The sequence below is a fragment of the Eubalaena glacialis genome, chromosome 6, assembly GCF_028564815.1.
Source record: "Eubalaena glacialis isolate mEubGla1 chromosome 6, mEubGla1.1.hap2.+ XY, whole genome shotgun sequence".
NCBI classification, from domain to species: domain Eukaryota; kingdom Metazoa; phylum Chordata; class Mammalia; order Artiodactyla; family Balaenidae; genus Eubalaena; species Eubalaena glacialis.
In genome coordinates this window covers 125,082,165-125,103,824 of record NC_083721.1, presented here as the reverse complement: position 1 = coordinate 125,103,824, position 21,660 = coordinate 125,082,165, and the positions used below count along the sequence as shown (strand labels likewise).

Here is a 21,660-nt window from a genome sequence, read left to right as displayed (position 1 = left end):
ATACCATGTAGATAAATAACCATCTTACTGAGCTAGATTTTTTTTTTTTTTCTATTTCAATCAGTTTTCCTGTGTCATGTAAACATAACCTCAGGAATATCACTAGTCACACAAGGAGCAAAGCTTGAACACAACACACTTGGAGCCGGATGAATCACTCCATAAAATACAACAACTTGGCCATTAGCATTGGGACCAAGAAACAATGGATGCAATGCTTTTCAAAATGCAGATTTGTGCACAGGTGACCTAAAATGGGACCTGACCATGAAAAGCAAAGTATCCATATATGGCAGAAGAGAATAACTTGAACTAACTAGAAATCACTGATGGATTGAAAATAATTTACTTGAGGCCCCATTTCCATGGATGCCAAGGGACTTCTGCATTTCCCTGGGGTTGGGGGATGGTAGCATGAAATATTCCAGCAATGAACAGCAATGAACAGACCTAGTGGCCAGGTCTTCTCTAGGCCTGGAGATGGAACGGTCTATCCCTGTACACCACTCTGGGACTCTGATCTTCTAATCGACACCACGGGTTCTAAATCTGAGACATACTTTCATTTCATCCTCTTCCAGGAAGCAGGTCAACATCATACATTAAAAAATGCTTTTTCCTACCCCATCCCATAAGCAAAATAAAACAGACAAAAATGTGCAAAAAATATTTGTAACTTATATTACAGACAAAGGGTTAATATCCCTAGTATATTAAGGGCTTCTAAAGCATGAAAAATAAAAGACCAACAACGCTACTGGAAAAAGGGCATCTTATAAACATTTGATTTTCAGAAAAAAAAATGCATATGTTCCCTAAACGTATGAACAAATGTTCAACCTTACTCATATTAAGAGAAATACTAAGTCAAGCCACAGAGAGATACAAATCCTCACTTATTGTATGGGCAAAAACCCAAAATTGTAACAGAATTCTGCATTGGCAAGGCTGTACAGAACAGATACTGTCATACGTTGCTGGTGTGAATGCAAAATGGTACAAACTTTACGGGGAGGAATTTGGCATCTAGGAAATTACAAATACCTTTTAACCTGTTTCTACAAATCTATCCCAAAGAAACAGGAGCAAAATGTGGAAAGCTATTAATTTTAAAGTTATTAACTGTAACACCATTAATAATTGCAAAAGACAAAAAAGAACCCAAATGTCCATTAACAGGCAACTGGTTGAATAAACTACGGAGTACTCTGCAGCTACAAAAGAAAATGGGAAAACTCTTTATATGTTGCTATGGATTACTCTTCAAAATACTGTTAATTAAAGAAGAGCAAGGTGATGAACCATGTGTACAGTAGTATATAGTCAAGCGTGTTCATGTTTGTTTGCTTAGATTTAAAAATAGAAGCATACCAAATGTAAGGCCAGACACTAAAATTCTTAGAGGAAAACATAGGCAGAACACTCTATGACATAAATCACAGCAAGATCCTTTTTGACCCACCTCCTAGAGAAATGGAAATAAAAACAAAAATAAACAAATGGGACCTACTGAAACTTCAAAGCTTTTGCACAGCAAAGGAAACCATAAACAGACAAAAAGACAACCCTCAGAATGGGAGAAAATATTTGCAAACGAAGCAACTGACAAAGGATTAATCTCCAAAATATATAAGCAGCTCATGCAGCTCAGTATCAAAAAAATAAAGAACCCAATCCAAAAATGGGCAGAAGACCTAAATAGACTTTTCTCCAAAGAAGATATACAGGTTGCCAATAAACACATGAAAGGATGCTCAACGTCACTAATCATTAGAGAAGTGAAAATCAAAACTACAACGAGGTATCACCTCACACCAGTCAGAATGGCCATCATCAAAAAATCTACAAACAATAAATACTGGAGAGGGTGTGGAGAAAAGGGAACCCTTTTGCACTGTTGGTGGGAATGAAAATTGATACAGCCACTATGGAGAACAGTACGGAGGTTCCTTAAAAAATTAAAAATAGAACTACCATATGACCCAGCAATCCCACTGCTAGGCATATACCCTGAGAAAACCATAATTCAAAAAGAGACATGTACCACAATGTTCATTGCAGCACTATTTACAATAGCCAGGACGTGGAAGCAACCTAAGTGTCTATCGACAGGTGAATGGATAAAGAAGACGTGGAACATATATACAATAGAATATTAGCCATACAAAGAAGCGAAATTGAGTTATTTGTAGTGAGGTGGATGGACCTAGAGTCTGTTATACAGAGTGAAGTAAATCAGAAAGAGAAAAACAAATACCATGTGCTAACACACATATATGGAATCTAAAAAGAAAAAATGGTTCTGATGAACCTAGGGGCAGGACAGGAATAAAGATGCAGATGTAGAGAATGGACTTGAGGACATGGGGAGGGGAAGGGTAAGCTGGGATGAGGTGAGAGAGTGGCATTGACATATATACACTACCAAATGTAAAATAGATAGCTAGTGGGAAGCAGCCACATAGCACAGGGAGGTGAGCTTGGTGCTTTGTGACCACCTAGAGGGGTGGGATAGGGAGGGTGGGAGTCAGATGCAAGGGGGAAGGGATATGGGGATATATGTATACGTATAGCTGATTAACTTTGTTATACAGCAGAAACTAACACATTGTAAAGCAGTTATACTCCAATAAAGATGTTAAAAAAATAAAGATAGAAGCGTAAACTAAAAACCAACCAAAATGGTTGAAAAATTAGGATAGAGAGGACAGGTCTAGAAGCTAGATTTCTCTTCTTTTGTCCTATGGTTTTCATTTTGGAATTCTGTAGATATTTAATCTAATTTTAAAACAAAAATTAAAAGCAAAATGAAACAAATATAATTGACTTGTGGCTTACCCCCACAGAGGATTATTTCAAGAGCTCTTAAAACAGAGTAATTTTTAACTGTTCATCCTAGTGGCATATACACAAAGGTTAAAAAGAACCACAATGAAATCTAAGCAGTTTTCAATAATCATATTTTTAGTAATAATATGTGTATTGTAAATTTGAAAATATATATATTTAAAGGAAGTAAGAAATTATATTAATGTAATAGAAAGAAGAAAAGTAGGCAGAAGAAAAATTTAAATGCAAAATAAATTCAAGGCAGTTAAGTTAAATTTCTATAATCCTAAATTGGAAGTAACAACATTAATATGGATTTGTGATATTATTTCTCCTTCAAAACAAATAAAAATATGTAGAAACAATGACCAATACAATAGTAATGAAAACACCCAGTGCCCACATTTTGGTCTCTAAATAAATTTCCCTCGTAGAAAGAACCAAGTCTTCTTAGAGAAATGTCTGGTTCTAAGTCAGGGTACAGGAAACATACAAAATAAGGTTGGAACATCTAGTCCTGCTCCAAAACAAGAAATCTATGAAAGACTATTGGGTTTGTGGCAAAAGGATATAGGAGAAACTTGAAGAGGCTCCCAGTTGTCAAAGATGGAATATTTTGACCAAAAAGTATAAATACAATAGTAGATTGAAACATATCAACTATGTTTAAATCCATGTGTTGATATGATACTCAAAAAAAGCCCCAAACCACCTCCTTGATCATATGTGGGAGATGATAGAGAAACAACTCATTATTTTGAAAATTAGAACATTAGTAAATAAACAAAAAGAATAAATAATTTATCCTGATTTTTTGTTCAAATAATTATCACAGGGTGCTCAAATAGTTGATCTGGAAAACTGCTTCTTTCAGGAGAGTACCAGCTAATACATGCAAAATGTAGGATAGAATTAGCATACCACTAGTTTGTAACCCTTAACAAATACTAGACTAAGCATAACCATCAACAGGTACTAAAGCCATTAGCTAAAATGGGCAAGTCTAACATTAAGAGCTTCTCAAACTTTACTGTGCATATAAACCACTTGAGGATATTAAATTCTAGAATCTGATTCAGTAGTTCTGGAGTTAAGCCTGAGATTCTGCATTTAAAACAAGCTACCACATGGTGCCAATACTGCTGGTCAGAGGGCCATTCTAAGAAAGAGAAGAGCAGCCCCTAGTATACGGGAGCTGGCCTGGTACTATCAGCTGGGCTTTGTTGTTCTCTTGTTGAGTGTAAACAATTTCACAGAAAACGTCAGACAAGTTTACTCTGTGACCATGATGGATCAAGACAAAAAACAAGCCTACTGTGTAATCACATCTAAACACAAAAAATGAACACTGTCCAAACCACAACATCCCTATCTTGGCTATTATAAGTGGCGCTGCTTCTTTACAAATTGTAGCCTTAGGCTCTATTCAGTCTTTCCTCCTGCTGGACAAGACTTACTAAAATGCCCAATCACTCATGCTTTCTGACAGCATCTAATCCAGAGCAAAGCCCCAATTCCTTAAGCCTTCCCTAAAATCACCAAGCATAAGCCCAAGTCCTATAACAAGTCCTTTCTAACACTCTCTGAGATGTCCCATGGCTCCTCTGGTGAGCATTCTCTTCATTACAACATGTAATAAACACATCTTGTTCAACTACAGGTGTGTTCTGGTGGTCTTTGCTGGAGTAGCAATTCAGTAGTGTGATGGATCAGGCTGACAGGTGAGTCACTAAACAATATGTGCTTCCTGATGTGATGCTATAGAGATTCATAGCAAGCAAGTAATCTTGCCACAAAAGATGAACGCTGATCTGATTAAACCTCTAGATTTAACCATCAGTTTACAAGAAATACAGAAGCTAGAGGAACATTTTAAGCAACCATATTTAAATCAACCACGAGACAATTTGCCTTTTTTTCCAACAAATAAGTGACAAGAAAAATAGAAGACGGAAGGGGAACATATAGATTAAAAGAAACTCAATAGTCATATCCATCAATTGTAATGTGTAGCCCTTATTTGGGTCCTAATTTATACAAATTACTACACAAACTAATAATGATAATGACAAAAAGACAATTGGGGCTATATGAACAGAGGCTAGCTCTTTGATAATATTAAAAAAGATTATTAATATTTTTAGGTTTCATAATGACAATGGTCATTTTTCAAAACATTTACAAATAAAATGATATGCTGTCTAGGATTTGCTTTAACATAATTCAGTCATAGCGAGAAGGAGTATAGAAGGGTATACATAAGAACATTGGCCATATTTGATAATCATCATAATTAGATAATTTTAAGGGTATATGACAATTCTTTTTATAATTCTCCCTACATTTAATATGTTTAAAACATTACATAGTAAACAATTTAAAAAATTATTTTTTACCATTTAATTCAATAGAGCATTTTTGAAAGAAGAAAGTTAAATAGAGAGAAATTAAGGACCACAGCTCAAAATGGCTACATATTCTACAGAAATAAACAGTAATGAATTTTAAAGAGTCTTTCCCATTACTGAAATTGCTTTCAGAACTATTTTTTGAGAGGTGTTAGAATATTCACCTGTTTCTTTTCTTTTTTTTTGTAATCACTAACAGATGTGTCAACTGCAAGTGAAAAGGAATAAGGAATATTATTATGTAGACTCCGGTGATGGTCATTAGAGAAAAATTCAATTTAAATGTTTGACTCTTAGAAAGAAGGAAACATATTATTTGGGCAATTACCTGGATCTGTAGCAGACATCAGTGAACCAAAAAACAAACAGTCAGTGAAGTGAAAGTCTCCATTTTTCAGCTGGTCAGCATATACCATAGCCTTCACAAAGCCATACATAATTAACCTGTTGAAGAGATAAATATGATATTCAAACATCAACTTGAATCCTGTGTAAACCCATGCCATCATAGCTGACATGCTAATGGGCTTCCTGAATAAGCATGATGCACAAATTACCACTAGTCTGCCGATTTGTAGCCATGCTAGTTCTCAGTACACTGTACCAAATATCACAATTTATTCACCTGGCAAAAGGTAAAAGAACATTTTATAGTGTACTTCAGTGAAAACAAATCTCAAGGATATAAAAAATTATCTGTGAAATATGGCATAGCAAGTCATACCCACAAATATAGTGGCTGGGTTGACATCTGTAAATGGATTGCTTTTCAGTTTTACTGTTTTGTCTGCTAGGGTGTCTGAAAAGGGTTCAAATTTCAAGTCTGTCACTGTGATGAGAAGGATACTGGCCACTCACCGGGCACTCAGTCAACCAGTTACTTTACAATAGATGAGTCTCTACTACTGGTGGTGTCAGGACACTTCCACACCAGGTAGAGAATCACTGTTAGGTTTAGAGCACCTGTAACTTCAACACACAGTTGAAAATGAATCCTGAAATGGTTACATTTTGATCTTGCAAAGAAAGCTATTCTTTTCATGAGATTATGTTTACCAAACCCATGGAGAGCAAATTATCTGTTTTGGTCATCATTTGCCACCCTATAGCTTTTAAATTGTATTTAATTATTTAATTGACTGATTTTTCTAAATCCTAGTGGAGGAAACACAAAAATTGGTGAACTGGACCATGGTAGAATCGCTAAAACTGACTGTTAAGGGTCCTTAGAAACCACTGACTCTCAGACAAATAGACTGTTGCTTAGATATTCACACGTATTTAAATTAGTTTCTTGAAAAATGTTCTAGGGTTGTGAGCATGACTAAAAAGACTAGAAATCAGATATTTGAAATTTTAATGACAATGAGAATGTGGATATTTCAAATTCTCTTATGAAAAATTTCTCTATGAGAGAATATTTCAGACACACCTGCATTTAAATCCAGTTTCTACCACTTACTAGTTATGCGATTTTAGGGCATTACTAAAACCTTCTGAGGTAGGGATAACAATTATGGTTAGTCTACAGAGCTGTTTTAAGGATTATCTGAGGTAATATAAATTTGGGTTTTGACACATAGTAAATTCTCAATGAGATTATTACTGCTAATAGTAATTATCAAAATAGGTAATATTCACTTTCTATATCTATTTCTTCACACGTTTTAACTCATTTCATCCACACATTGATCCTACAAGGTAGGTACTATTTGCATTTTACAGATGAGAAAACTGAACACTGTGTGATCAAGTAACTTGCTCAAGGTGACACAGCTATTAAATTGTGAAACCCAGACATGAACTGAGGAATTTGACTCCAGATCCCGGGCTTTTAATTACTACATCATATTGCCTATATGAACAGTTCTATATTGTACATTATATGTTATTTCATACAACATACTCTTAACTAGTCCATAAGGTGGTTGTTCTATGTAGGACAAAGGTGCAGCAATGGAGTATCCCTAAGAACTTGGAAATACTACTACCCATGAGTTGAACTATTAAGACAACCAACATGGGTTCGAGCAGAGACCCAATATTGCTGTGAAGCGTGTGGATTCTAGCAGGGGAGGCTGAATCTTAACTAGGCTGCAAGTGTTAACATATCTGAGAAAGCCTGTGTCATGCGACACAGCAATGGTTTCTGGGAAGAGGCCTCAATCATGGCAGCTCACCTACACTTATCTTGGAGAGGGCATTCTGCTGGTTACCAGGGTGTGCAGCCTCTGGACAGGTTAAGAGTAGAGTCATTCAGCTTGTTTATTCAATAGATATTTATTACTGAACCCCTACTATTGTCAGGCTCTGTGCTAGGTGTTTAAAGTACATCAGTGAACAAGACAAAGATCCCTGTCCTTATGGAGCATGTCTTTTATAGCAAGGCAGATGGCAATAAATATAATCATAGGTTTTAATTATATATGTTATCCACATCACCCTCTGAATTAGAATCTGCATGTCTGATGAACACTGAGACTTTCTGGACAGTCACAACATTACCAGGGAAATGCTCTCCGATAGTCATCCCGTCAGCCTCACCTGGTGTTAACCTGACTTCACCACAGTTCTTTCTCATTTGAGCTACACTTCCAATATGGAGCATGGACAGGCTCTGGAATCAGTATCAACTTTATGACCTATGACTATATTTCTGAATTCTCTACCCATTAGTTAATTTTACAAGTTAGGAATCTGAGGCTTAGAATTAAAATGACTTGCCCCATATTGCCCTACAGAAGCCATTAGATTGGGTAAGATAAAAAAAATATATGCATGCATATATATTACCCAGGCTTGGGAAGATTACTTGGAAACTAGAAGCCTCATATATATTTGATGAAAATAAAATTAAAGTCTTTATAAAAGCCAATTTGACAATTTATTTTAAAAGTATTAAATTTTTTATATTCTGTAGCTTATTAAATGATTTTCTATGAATTTTTGCCAAGAAATTAATCTTAATACACACCAGAAGGTGAGTATTTAGATTATTTCAGATTATTACTATTCATGAGTGAAAAATTCAAAGCAATCTAAATGTCCAGTGAATAAATTACTGAACACACATATAATGAAACTATTAATACTATATACAAGAGTGTATATTAGGCATAGAAAAGTAAATTGATAAAGCAAATTATAAAGTGGTAATATATAATAATTTCTAATTTTATAAAAATTGAATATATTTAAGCACACATATAAACAGAAAAAGATCAGAAGCATATAGTCTGGGATGTTAATAGTGGTTATAAAATGACATGTGACTATTTTCTTTTTTCCTATTCTGCATTTTTCAGTTCTTTCTAAATAAGAGTCATAATAAAAAAATAACAATGTACATTAGTGAGTGCTATTATGTGACACGACATTCATTATGTCATTTAATCTTCATAATACTTGAGTTAGGTACTATAATTATTCCTTTTTACAAAGGTGAAAATTAGGATTCAGAGAGGTTAAGTAAGTTGCCTAAGGTCACAGAAGTTAGCTTGTGACAGAGCTGGATTTGAACCCAGGCAGTCGGATGCCAAAACCTGCATACGCAACCACCATTCTATAAAGATTCGGAATTGTTTTGAAATCAAGAGAAACACATGTGCATGTACACACACACACACAGGCACACACATACACACATACCCCTATACACACTGTTTGTTCTTTTAAAAAAAGGAAGTAAATGATTTGTTTACTCCAAATCAACCCCTGGACACAAAATAACTATAATTCCAGTATCTTCCTTGAGATAATACCTTAAAAAGCAAGAAAAACAGAAAAAGCCCAGTGCAGTATGAGCTCAGTATGATCATTTTGTTATTATTACCAATAACAATGGTCATTGTCACTGATAATTATAATGTCAATAATTAGTGTGTATCTATTATGTGCCAGGCACTTTTTTTTTAAATAAATAGCTATTGTTATTGTTGCTACATTATTATAACTAACTAATTATAACTATATTAACTGGGAGGACAAAAAAATGAACCCATTAGCAACCACCGCATTCTCACAGGGTGGTATGTTCTATCAGCACTTCACAGAAGCTATTTCAGATGGCTCAGGATACAGGAAAGATGTGGTCTGATGGGGAGAGGGAAGCCAGTGAATTCCAGTGCACGCAATGCTGTGAAGATGGTGGACCCAAGTGAGATGTCCTTCTGGGGTCAGCCTGTGCTTAGGGACAGCCCAGGTCACAGGGATGGACAGAAGCAGAACTGCCATATAAAAAGCAAAATTGCTGATAACATTGATTTCAACAAATACCCACTTAGTGCTATTCTTTAAAAAGCAGAGTGCTTATGCTACAGAGGATACAAAGGTGCAAATCCATGACCCGCCTTCAAAGAGTAGAGTTTCACAGGATGGCAGTCATGTCACTTATAGAAGGCACTGGGTAAAAGAGAATTTGAAGAAATGTCCTACACAATGCTCCACATACTCACCTTATTGAGTGTTTGTGACACACGTACTGATTTTAAATTTCATGAGCTTGTTTCACACTATTAAAGCTCCACACCTAAAGGCATGTTGTAAAAATGTTTCAAAACAGAAAGTTCCAGAAGGCTCAATTGCTTGGATGATTTTTAAGTATGCCATCTTAGTCTCTCTCAGTATTTTTTAAAAAGAATACATCTTCTTTTTTAAAAATAGTCTTGATCAAACTATGAATAGATCTACTGGAAAAAGCAGTTTTTTGAATTGCTAGAGATATGCAAGGGGAATTGCTGTCAGTTTGGAAACAGCTGTGTGGACCAGGCCTGTTAACTGTCAGAAGAGCCACATTCCTGCCTGTGAGAGCTTGTGAAACAGACCATTACGTGGACCTCACTCTGCAGTGGGAAAGCCCAGCACCAACAGGCTCTGGAAGCAAAACAAAGATTATAATCTGCACCTAAATTTCTGATTTCTATACTCAAACATTTCCTCTGGATAAGCATCTTTATTTATTTGTTCACATTTTATGGATAGTTTCAATCTCACAGTTTCTTTTTTTTCTGGGGCATGCATTCAAGGGCAATACCCCACTAGAGAAGTCATAAATTCTTTTTCTTTACAGCTTTACTGAGATATAATTCACATATAACATTGTGTCAGTTCAAGGTATACAATATGATGATTTGATATATGTATATATTGCAAAATGATTACCACAGTAAGGTTAGTTAGCATATCCATCACCCCACAGTTATAATATTTTTGTATGTGGCGAGAACTTTTAAGACCTACTCTCTTAGCAACTTTCAAATATACAAGAAAGCATTATTAACGATAGTCACCATGATATACATTACATCCCCAGTCATCTTATAACTGGAAGTTTGTACCCTTTGACCATCTTCACTCACTTCTCCCACCTCCCCTTTGCCCCCTGCCCCTGGCAGCCACCAATCTGCTCTCTGTTTCCATAAGAGAACTCATAATTTATTAATGTTGGGATGGATGGAATTGGGAAGGTCTTCTAGCCAAATTCATTCACGCATGCATTCATTAATTTGCTCATTAACTCATTCATTCAACAAATAAGTACCAACAGACATAATTCCTCCTCTCAGGGAGCTTATATTTTATTGGGGGAGCCAGATGTTTAATAGCTAATTTATAATTTGTTATTTTAACAGTATTGTGGTTAAGTCCTATGGAGAGAAGTACAGATTGCACATGTGCACACTTCTATTAGCTGGGAACAATAAAGGGGGACTTTATTTAATAGGAAAGATTACACGTTCAACTTGAGAAATGTTGAGATTGAGGAACTGGTGAGCCTATTGGGTATTCAGAGTTGGGTGTGAATGAAAATGTGAAGAGAACATAAAGTGGAAGAGGGCCCACGACTGAGGCCTGGGAACTCCAGCATTTGAAGATGAGGTAGAGATGATGAGGAAAAGAGGATACAAAGAATTGGTCAACAGAGACATGAGTGGAAATCTGGTAGAGTGCCACAAGAGTCAAGAGAAGAGTGTTTCAAGAAGGAGGGTATGATACATAGGATTGAATGTGGCCAAGCGAGCCCTTTCATTTAGTGCCATTAGGAATGCGGGAGCTCAAGCGAGATTAGAATGGCTTGAAGAGCCCATGGAAAAAATGAGGAAATTGAGACAGGCAAATACCCATCCTTTTGGGAGGTTTGGCTATGAGGGAAATCAGGTCTGTCTCCAGAAGGGGGTTTAGGCTGAGACTTGAGCTGATCTTAAAGATGTGGGGAAGAAGCTGTGAAGAAGCTCACATCTCATGGGTGCTCACAAACAGGAGTTACAAAATAAGAATTCTGCTTTGTCAAGAGTAGTGGCATGAGATGGTGAGTCTGATTTTAGGTGAAACTATATGGGTCTTAAAGGGTCTGTAGGATCATTTGCTCCTACGGGTATCAAAGAAATGATTCTCCTCTTTTGTCACTGTTTCTCAGTTTGTGTGTGTGTATATATATATATATATATATATACACACACATATGTTAATATATATATAAACTCATACATATATATGATAGTAAATTCTCTCTCTATATATATATTTATATATATAGTATTTAATATCATAAAAGCCTTTACTAAGGCCTATGAGAAATGCAAAGATAAGTCAGGCACGATTTCCATCCTCAGTAGGGAGAGACAAGTCACCTACAAAAGCAGAATACGTGATAGAAAGTGTTATGTGTCCTAGGTGAGTTGCAGATCAAATGCACTGAGTTCACAGAGGAGAAGCAGCTCTCTTGGGGACTCAGGAAAGGCTTTGAGAGGAAGGTGGCATATTTGCTGAATCTGAAATACACATTCAAGTAAGGAGACTGCCAGCTATATCCCATCTATACGTGAGATGCCCAAACTACTGATTTTCTTCCCCTACAATGCAAAACTGTTCCTACTGAAGGTGGTTTCTTCTTGGATCAATAAAAACACAATGGACAAAGAAATGAAACCTCTCCTTTAGCAATCCAGGAAACCATCTGCCATCTGCCACCCACTGCAGAGATGGCGGGGAAAGACTTGTCCTGACTGAACTGTGTCTCTAGTTATGGCCTTTATCTCAGCACCCAGAGTGGGCTGCTCGGCCCCAAGAAGCCCACGAAGCCTGTGGGCCCTGCTGTAGCTGAGTCAGGTGCTAAGATTTCATACACTAGATGACCCCTTGGCCCGTTCTAGTTTTCCCACCAGTCCCAAGACTTTGTTCCTTCTGTTCTAGTGAAAGCTGAGGAGACGAGGAGGATGAAGGAGTCAACTGGGTGGCTTGTGGGCATGTTAAAGGAAAATGGGGGATCAGGTGAAGCCCCAGTCAGCTTTGCTATGGTGACAAGTGAGCTCCTGCACAGTTCCTCTATCAGGTATCTTGTACCAGCAACTAGGAAGAGTGTAGACTGCCTGCCCTTAATCCTCTTTCCTCTGAAAGGGGTAGAGGGAGAGAGGATTAGAGGAAGGGAAAGGTTGTATCCAACTTTTCTGTCCCTAAGTGGAAAGAGGAGGCTGGTTAGGGAAGGGTGTGGGGGTAGGAGGAAGAGGAGAGATGAGGGGAGGGTTCATTGTCAGGGGCGTAAATGCGTGCGTCAGGGTTGGGAAATTCTATGCCAGAACATTTGACCGCTCAAAAATTTTGTTTGCGACAGCCATCAGCAAGACAACTGTACCCCCATGGCTTCTACTCTCCTACTCTCTTCTTGGCTGCCAACCCCATGGAACTTTAATTCTTTTCAAGGCGCTGAACTGTCATTGGGTAGTTGGCTCTCTGGCCCTGAGATTTTAAGGAATAAAAGTATTAGGAATAAAAATGGGGGAAGGAGGAAGGCAATGAACATATGAACATATGAGTTCCTACTCTGTAGAGCTCCCATGTGAGTGCATTTTCTATATTTTTTAAATCTTCACACACACACACACACTCCAGTTGGGCAGCCATCAGGAATCTTATATTACAGACAAGGAAATCCAGTTAAGGATAGAAATGAGATTTAAATATATGTTCCTTTCTACTTTTTAGTATTGGACACTGAGTAGAAAATTTAAGATATCTTTGCCTTGGCTTCCCAAATTTTAAAAGTCAATTACTGTATTCTTTGTTTCTGAAAGAATGTTTTTGGCATGATACATAATGGGACCAGCTTTTTAAGGGTTAGGAATGCCTTGAAGACCTTGCTTTTCGGCATCAAATTTGGCTGTAAGAGGGTTTGGAAAGCACCATACCTTCCATGATTTTCCCTTTAAGTCAGTTCTATATCAGGCTTCCTATGGGCCTAGAAGAAAACGTGGTCGCCATGTCTTTTCAAGAATGGAAAGGGTGCAGAGAGGAGGTTGTGATGAAATACACTGTTTTTTAACCATGGCTGGGGTCTGAGGCTTTGCGACCTTGGGATCCTTGGAACAAAGTTAAGTGAGTCCATTTTTCCACATACTCTACTGCCCACTTGCCTGTCAACTTGTCACTTTCTTGGACCTCCCAGAGGCCCTATATCAACCTACATAGTTGCCTGCAGGGAAACAAGCTTCCCTCCTGTTAAGTGCGTCACAGTTCTTGGAGGAGATGTGATATAAATCCCCAGCAGGAATATGGAATGGCAGAAGTCACAAAGCTGAAATGCAGTAAGACGTTGAGATCTACTGAAAGGTGAACTACACACAGGTGAGAACATGACCAGGTATCCTAATTGCGTGTCTACTCAGATCCACTTTCTGGGAGTACGCTGGCTCATCCAGCGGTGAAAGAGGATTGCTTTTGAGAAGACTGAGAGGAACAATGAAGGCAGCGTGGGAGTCAGTCACACTCACTAAAGGCATCAGGTACCCTAAATGACAACCTCCCTTGCAGAGTTTGTCAGCCTATGCCAGCAGCCAGGGATGCCTGGCCCTTAGAGTGCTCTGAGTCATCTCAGCTCTCTCTACAACCTGGGCACCCTGCCTTCTCCTTTCAGAAAACCATGCCTAATACTTACTGGATATAATCACTGCTCTCTTGCTGCCATTCCTCTTTCAACTTGTATCCCCACTGTCCACCCTTTGATGTGGTTACCAAATCTCTCTTCTTTATTTCATCCAGATCCTAAATTCCACTCATGCATTCTTCGTGTGCCTATCTTACCTGACTAATTTGAAGAAAGACAGCACATCTGGACTGTTCTGCCTTCTTCCCTCTCTGTTCCCATCTCCATTCTATGCACATATTACCCAGCCTTGCTAGATACTAAAGGTTACAAAGATGAATCTGATACGGCTTCTGCCCTCTAGGAGCTAATAGCTCCTAGAGAAGGGACAAGCTAAGTATGTAAATAACTGGATTACTACGTGAAAAATAACAAGTTTGGTAAGAAAGCTAAAGGGATATGGGGCTCAGGGGAGGAAAGGAGAACTATGGTCTGGGGGAAGAAAGCACTGGAGGTGCATATTTCTTGAAGGACCAATGGGGTCAGACATGAGTTGTAGTCATGTAAAGGGGTGGTCACTAAGGAAAAGTTAACATGGGCCACCAAAGCAAGTGGGTGGCAACACATGAGGTGTGGACAATGAAAGTTGGGTAATTTAGTGTGATGGATTCTTCCACTATGAATTACTATACAGTCTAATTCAACGGTTCTCAAATTTTGGTGCATATTAGAATCACATAGGGAGCTTGGAAAATCATGATGCCCAGGCTACATCCCAGACCAAGTATACCAGAATCTCTGTAGGTGGGACACGGGCATTAGTATTTTTTTAAGTTCTTCCACTGTTCCACTATGCAGCCAGATCTAGACCAAGTGTTCTAAATCACCACATCATGTCTCTAGTGTCCAGACCAATCACCTAAGGATCAGCCAGGAGAGTGTGGCCTGCCATTCTGCCTTTCTGATGAGCTCCCAGGTGCCGATGCTGCTGGTCTCATGCCACACTTTGAGTAGGAGACTCTAAATGAGGACGCTGCTAACTAAGCAAAATCACTGAGACACTTGTATACATTCTGGCTCTAATGGTAAACTCTAGGCAGCACTTTGAATTCACACATGGAGCTTGCCTGAGATGCAGTTAATACAGGTTCACATACAGATAAGCACCTAATACTTACTACCCACTGCATGGTGACTTGGTCTCCCTGCTGACTTGTGGATGAGTGATGAGGCTTATTGAATAACATATGAAGATTCAAGGTACTGTTACCTCTCAGTTCCAATCTGGAGCTCTTTGTAGAAGAAAATTTAAAAAGAGGTGGGGAAGAGGGAGTGAAAGAATGTCTCTCCCAGTAAAATGTAAAATTTAACAGACTTTCATTATGCCTTTGATCTACAGCTCCACGGAGACTTCTGTCCTAGGTACAGAGACCCACCCTTCACTGACACAGGGAAAGAGCTTGGGTGACTGCTTTGGTCTCATCACATCTGAGGCTGGTCACTGCAAAGTTTTACTGAGTCTTCAAAAGTGATAAAGGGTATCTTCAAGCTTTTCTTTTTAAATTTTTTTTTTTTTTACTCTTAGCAGAAATTTGCATGTCTGTTAAAGGAATACTATGCCTGTTAAATAAAACAACCCATTTCTTTGCTTTGGGCTGAACTATATCAACTCAGAAGCTCTGATTGGCAGTACAAATATGTGTAATATACACATGCACACACACGTACATACACATATATGTATACACATATATACATATAATCTTTGATATTAATAACAAATGAGCTTGTACAAAATATCTCCAACTATGAAATTCATCCAGGCTAAAGCAGCAAGAGAGGACCCTGCTGCCCTGTACAGTTAGGCCCTTAGCCACTATTTTTCATCTTTAAAAACACATGCATGACTGTTGCCTCACTTGCTCTCACCCTTCCTGGGAGGTGGATAAAGTCAAGCTCCATTATCCTACTTTCACAGATGAAGTAACCGTCACAAGGAGCTTAGCAGCCTATTACCGCCTCACAGCATTTGCTCCACCATTTTTCCTCAGGTGTGAAACTGAAACACTTTGGAACCAGTTGTTTAGATCTGGGAAAAAAAAAAAACTTAAAAAATTATTCAACTCAGAATCCCTATTTAAAAATATAAAAGCCATGACTCACCTAGGTTAGTGGCTTGGTCAAAGTCACATTGAACCCGGCTGGTAGGGGATCCAGGACTGGAATGCCAGTTTTCTCCTAAAGAGATTTTACCAGAACTGGCAGATACCACAGATGCTCTGCTGCCTAGGATTTCAGCAAAGGGAATAGAACCTGTGATTTGCATATAATTTGCCTAATCTATTATTCCCAGAAAACTTTTCATCCCTTTTCATATTCCCTAAAGCATATTTATGTTCTTCAGCTGTACCATTTGGAAACCTAAAGCCAACTGCTGGTTGCAACAGAATGTAAATAACAAGAAAATGCAACTCTTTGGATTTTCCCCAATCAGATGAATTTTCCAGCAAGTAGCAAGCTCATAAATAATGTAGATGTGTAAAACATATTTAGCTCAAAGTAAGATGTTACACTATTCACTGTTTGATTGATGGCTTTAAAATATATTACCATTATTGGTGACAAGATAGAATGAACAATATATCTTGTGAGTGATGAAAATCAAACATTAATTCCTTGCCCTGATTCTTCTTTTTCAACCATGTCAATATATTTTTGAAAACTTTTTCATCTAGAATGGAGAGTTTCCAATGGTCTGTTTTGCTTCTGATGCATGTAATACAACTTCTTACTTGAAATTCCTTTGTACTTGTAAAGTGAATTTCTTTTGGAATATTTCAAATCAATTATCAGAGCCCAGAGACAGATTGTTCTCATGGGCTTCTCTACTAATAATGGAGTTTACCAACTAATCAAATATAGAAAAAAATCACCCAAATGATTTAGAGAACAAGAAAACAATTAAATACTTAGTGCCATAAGGAAATTATGTATTCCCCTGTAGATCCTGAGCTTTGAGATCACTACTCCTGCTCCCCATTAACCCAGCAACACAAGCATTTCCTAAAAAAGGCCATTTGGTTTGTTAAATCTTGTTACTCTCAAGTGTCCCTGTCATAATATTAAATGACCAGACTCCAGGGCTAGATCTACGTGGGGCCAGCCTGACCAACCTATGGGGACATTTCTGACAATTACCCACCTATCTGGTCTACACAGCACCAGACGATTGATATAACTACTCTTCATCTATGCCCCTACTTATTGTCTACTAACCCCCATCCACCTGACATACAGACTGCTTTACACTATTAGGCATTGAACTGAAATGTAGACAGTTGGGCATGTCCCCATGTGATTTGAATTGAATGGGCTTTTAATTCAGCTGTAAGACAGACATGGTGGTATGAACCATCTGCCGAGGACTCACCCAAGTAAATGGGCCAATAGTTAATGATTTAATTTCTTAACAACTCTACACCTCTGAAGAACAAAGCACCTGTTATTATCAAGCATAATTTCATCTTTAAAAACGCAACATATCAATAGAAGGAGTAAATGTTTTCTTCTTTATAAAAAATGAGGCTCAGAGGGAGAGGTAAGAATCAAGTTTATTTATTAAGCCATACAATACATTTTTAATTGAGTGCCTACTATATACCCAGAACCCTGCTAGGTGCTAGGCATAAAATGGAAAAAAAAGATAATGAGCAGTCTACTCAGGTATGTACAGAATTAAACGGATTGTTAAAATCTGTTATGGTAAATGCCTCTGCTGCTTTCTAGCTCTTAGACTTTAGGCAACTTGTCTATCTCATCCTTTCCTCAGTTTCCTTGTCCATAAAATGGGTATAATAAGAGTCCTCCTTTTGTACAATATTATTACCAGAGAACCACTGCTGAATGACCCAAGGGCTTATTTAGTTATTCCAGCTCTTACTTTTGTTGAGAAACACAAAAGGCCATCTAGCCTTTGAGACCATCTCCCTCAAAGAATCAGCAAATTGAGAAAGGCTCAGATTTGGAGTTATCAAGAGAAGCCTTTAATAGGTTGTTTTCAACATAGAAACATACATTTTCATCTAATTTCATTATAGAAATTTGCCAAGACCTCATTGGCAAAGAGATCACTCCTTTAAATGATTCTTCAACCGGATCTAGCGTTGTCAGCACAGCACACAACTGAGAGACCACCTCCCCCGACCCCACTGCATCAAATTTTGGGCCCCCCTGAAAAAAACCAGCAAGTAGCCAAGCAGAAGATGGTGAAGAGAAGCTTGCCAGGAGGTCACGAATAGCTTAATTAGGTTTATTCACACACATAATGAAAATATTCAAACAAATATCACAAAATTCCCAACGCTAGTGACGTGACAAGAGAATATAAGAGAAGACAAATCTATGGCAAAAGAAGTAGTGGAGGGGAAAGATATCTGTATCGATGAAAGTATATTTGTGCAGACCTTGAGACATACTAATTCCACTGTATTCAAAATTGGTCTGATCTCAGCTAAAATATCTTCTTTTTTTTTTTTTTCACACACACACACACACACACTGTATTTTATTTTTACAAGAGATAAATAGACTGACACCAAGCATTGTACATGGATGACCACAACAAAAGCAACAATGATTGCAATTACCAAACATGAAACACACTCATACTATGTCATAATATTGACATTCAGTCCAGTAATCCTCCATTGTAACAGCTCCTTTACTTTGCAGTGAAAATTGATTTGTACATTCTGTGCCTCTGAGTCCTTGTGGGATTTTTTTTTTTTTAATTCAAACAGAAAGTCACAAAAATTATACTCATCCTCATCAGTTCACTCAGTCCCATGTAATTAATTTTTTTTTCATCTTGATCTTTTGTTAGCACTTTTATGAGTTCATCAGTTTTTCATTAGAGTTCTGAAAATGCTTATTCATTCAGTTCAGCAGTACAGTCAGTTACCAGAAACCTGTACTTGTCAGAGTCTTTCCCATGAATTTCTTGAAGATGAAACCCTTTTATAGGAACATATTTGCAAAAGCATCAGAGTACACCCAGAACTGTCTGTAAATGACAAAAGACTTAAGAATGACCGCGGTTAAAGATTTGATGAAAGTTCATAATAAAGCAGTTGACAAGAAAATTAGTTATTTCTGAGATATACATTTTAAAGTAATAACTAGGATTATGACTTATAACATTATACCAGAACATATAAGATTTTTAGATAAAATATTTTCGTATTCAAAACACCCCATTGGAAAATGGCTCTTAAGATACTGAGGGGTTAGAAACATGTTAGATGGGCAGGAGATGTAGAGCTGGGTTTGCCACCTGAGAGAAGGCCAAGAAGCAACATGGCACCCAGAGTTTAGAATTGGAAGGTGGTCATTGGAAGGGAGAAAGAGAATTTAATCCATGTTCCTCCAGACAATCAGGACATTACAAAGAGTCAGATCAGCCTATTGAAGAACTGTCCACAGTGTGGTAGAAATCCACTATGGTGGGAAGCAGTGAGTTTCCTTCCCTGGAGGAATTTTTTTTTTTTTTAACATCTTTATTGGAGTATAATTGCTTTACAATGGTGTGTTAGTTTCTGCTTTATAACAAAGTGAATCAGTTATACATATACATATGTTCCCATATCTCTTCTCTCTTGCATCTCCCTCCCTCCCACTCTCCCTATCTCACCCCTCTAGGTGGTCACACCCTGGAGGAATTTAAGCATCCCTTAAGTATTCTACAAAAAGGATGCTGGCTTATTATATGAAAAGGATACAGGTGTACTTGAGGGAGTGAATTTAGGGGGTGGAACTAAATAAATTTTAAGGTGATTTCAAACTCTAAAATTTCATGATTTTATAAAAATCTGAAGAATAAAATAAAAGCAAAGACCAAGAGAGGAAGATGGGACACTTCATAATTGACAATACTTTCCAGCATTTAGTCAGTTATCAAAGTAAAAATAAAGACAGGTTTGACAGGACCTAAAGTCTGGCACCAGGAACTGATTTTATTAACCAGCACTCTTTTCCTAACTTGACAGTAGCTCCTTCACAAATGCTTATTTTGGAATAGAATGCAAACAGATGAAGTTATCCTTGCCTGTGTCAAATACCTCAACCTTCCCAGGAGATGGGAGGAGACATTCACAAAACTCATTGAATTCCCCAAGACTGGGGAGGAACTCATTTTTATTTCCCAGATGACACTGAACAGGATGTCTAGCAGCCTCTCTACCTTATCTAATACCCAGGCTCCTGTTCTGGCTTCTAGGAGGACCTGTAGGCACCTCAAACTCACTAGCTTTGAGTCTGAACATAGGATCTTCTCCAGAACCCTGGGGTTATTCCAGTGTCTTTTTTCTTTCTTTTTTTTTCTTCAGCAAAGGCAGCAACTCCTACCCAGAAAACTGGAGGTCATCTTAGATATATCTCTACCTCCTCCCCATGCCCCTCCCTGTAGGCAATCTATCACTAAACTGCTATTTTACCTATTGAGTTGGTTTCAAATACATCTATCTAGCCTAGGCCACATCTCCTCCAGATATCTCTATGCTTGCTGAAATTGTCTCCATGTATCCCTTCACTTCCCACCAATGTGTAGCCAGAATCATTGTAAAACACAAATCTGACCATATATCTCCATGTTCAAAACCTTTTCATGACTTCCCATTGCTCTTAGATTAAATGCCAGAATACTTGTGGTGGCTATTCCTTTCCAGGCCCATTCTCCATCCTTTCCACCCTGCTCTGTGCTCCAAGAGGCTGACATGTATGAGCTCCATCAGTGGGCTCTCCTATTCTCTGGATTTTGGTTTGATTTGACCAACAGGTCAAAGGGGTGAAGGGACACTAGCAGGAGATCAGAGTGGCAGACAAGCATAAGGTTGGGGTATTTATTCTTTATGCTTTCAGTTCTCTCCCTTCAGGGTCTATATGTGCTCTTTGTCCTTCAATAAAGGTCACACCTAAATTCAGTTGGTCCTGTCCACACAGATCTCTTCAGTTTCTAATACCTCTTCATCACTTCCCCCTCAGATAATTGTGCCCCACTATTACCAGCCCTGGGAAACCAGACTACCCCTTATGTTTTTTCTTTGCCCTGCCCACATCTTTTAAATAGTCCTCAAACATCACACTTTCAATGAAACTATTCTGGACCCTCCTGCAAGAGTCAGATCTGCCTAATAAAAGCTTTTGTCCTGCCTTCTCTTCTTCATAGCACTCACCATAGAATTAAATGATTAATTGCATAATAGACTGTCTAATATCTGTCTTTCCTGCTAGGATGAGGGTAAGGACCATCCTGTATTAGCCATCCCCAAATCCCTAGGACACTTACACATAGGTGCTCAATAATTATTTATCAAATAAGAAGGTTAGTGAGAGTGGGGAAGAGGGATAGGTGGAGAGGAAGGCCAAGGCAGGAATGAAAGAGCCCCAGTCAGATTGACCAGAGCCATCACAAACCAAAAACTTCCACACTACAAGGCCAAGAAGTGAGGGCAGCATAGACTGTCCTCTAATTGTCATAGAAAATTTGGGGGAGGTATGACATCAAAAAAT

The 21,660-nt window shown here is 38.0% G+C and overlaps 1 protein-coding gene across 1 annotated transcript in view; it reads right to left on the bottom strand.

Moving 5' to 3' along the window:
• SLC9A9 (solute carrier family 9 member A9) overlaps positions 1 to 21,660 on the bottom strand; it is a 546,145-nt gene that overhangs the window by 384,909 nt on the left and 139,576 nt on the right. The window contains exon 5 of the mRNA XM_061193585.1: positions 5,566 to 5,681. Coding sequence (XP_061049568.1) covers positions 5,566 to 5,681 — 116 coding nt within the window. The remainder of the gene's footprint in view (positions 1 to 5,565; positions 5,682 to 21,660) is intronic.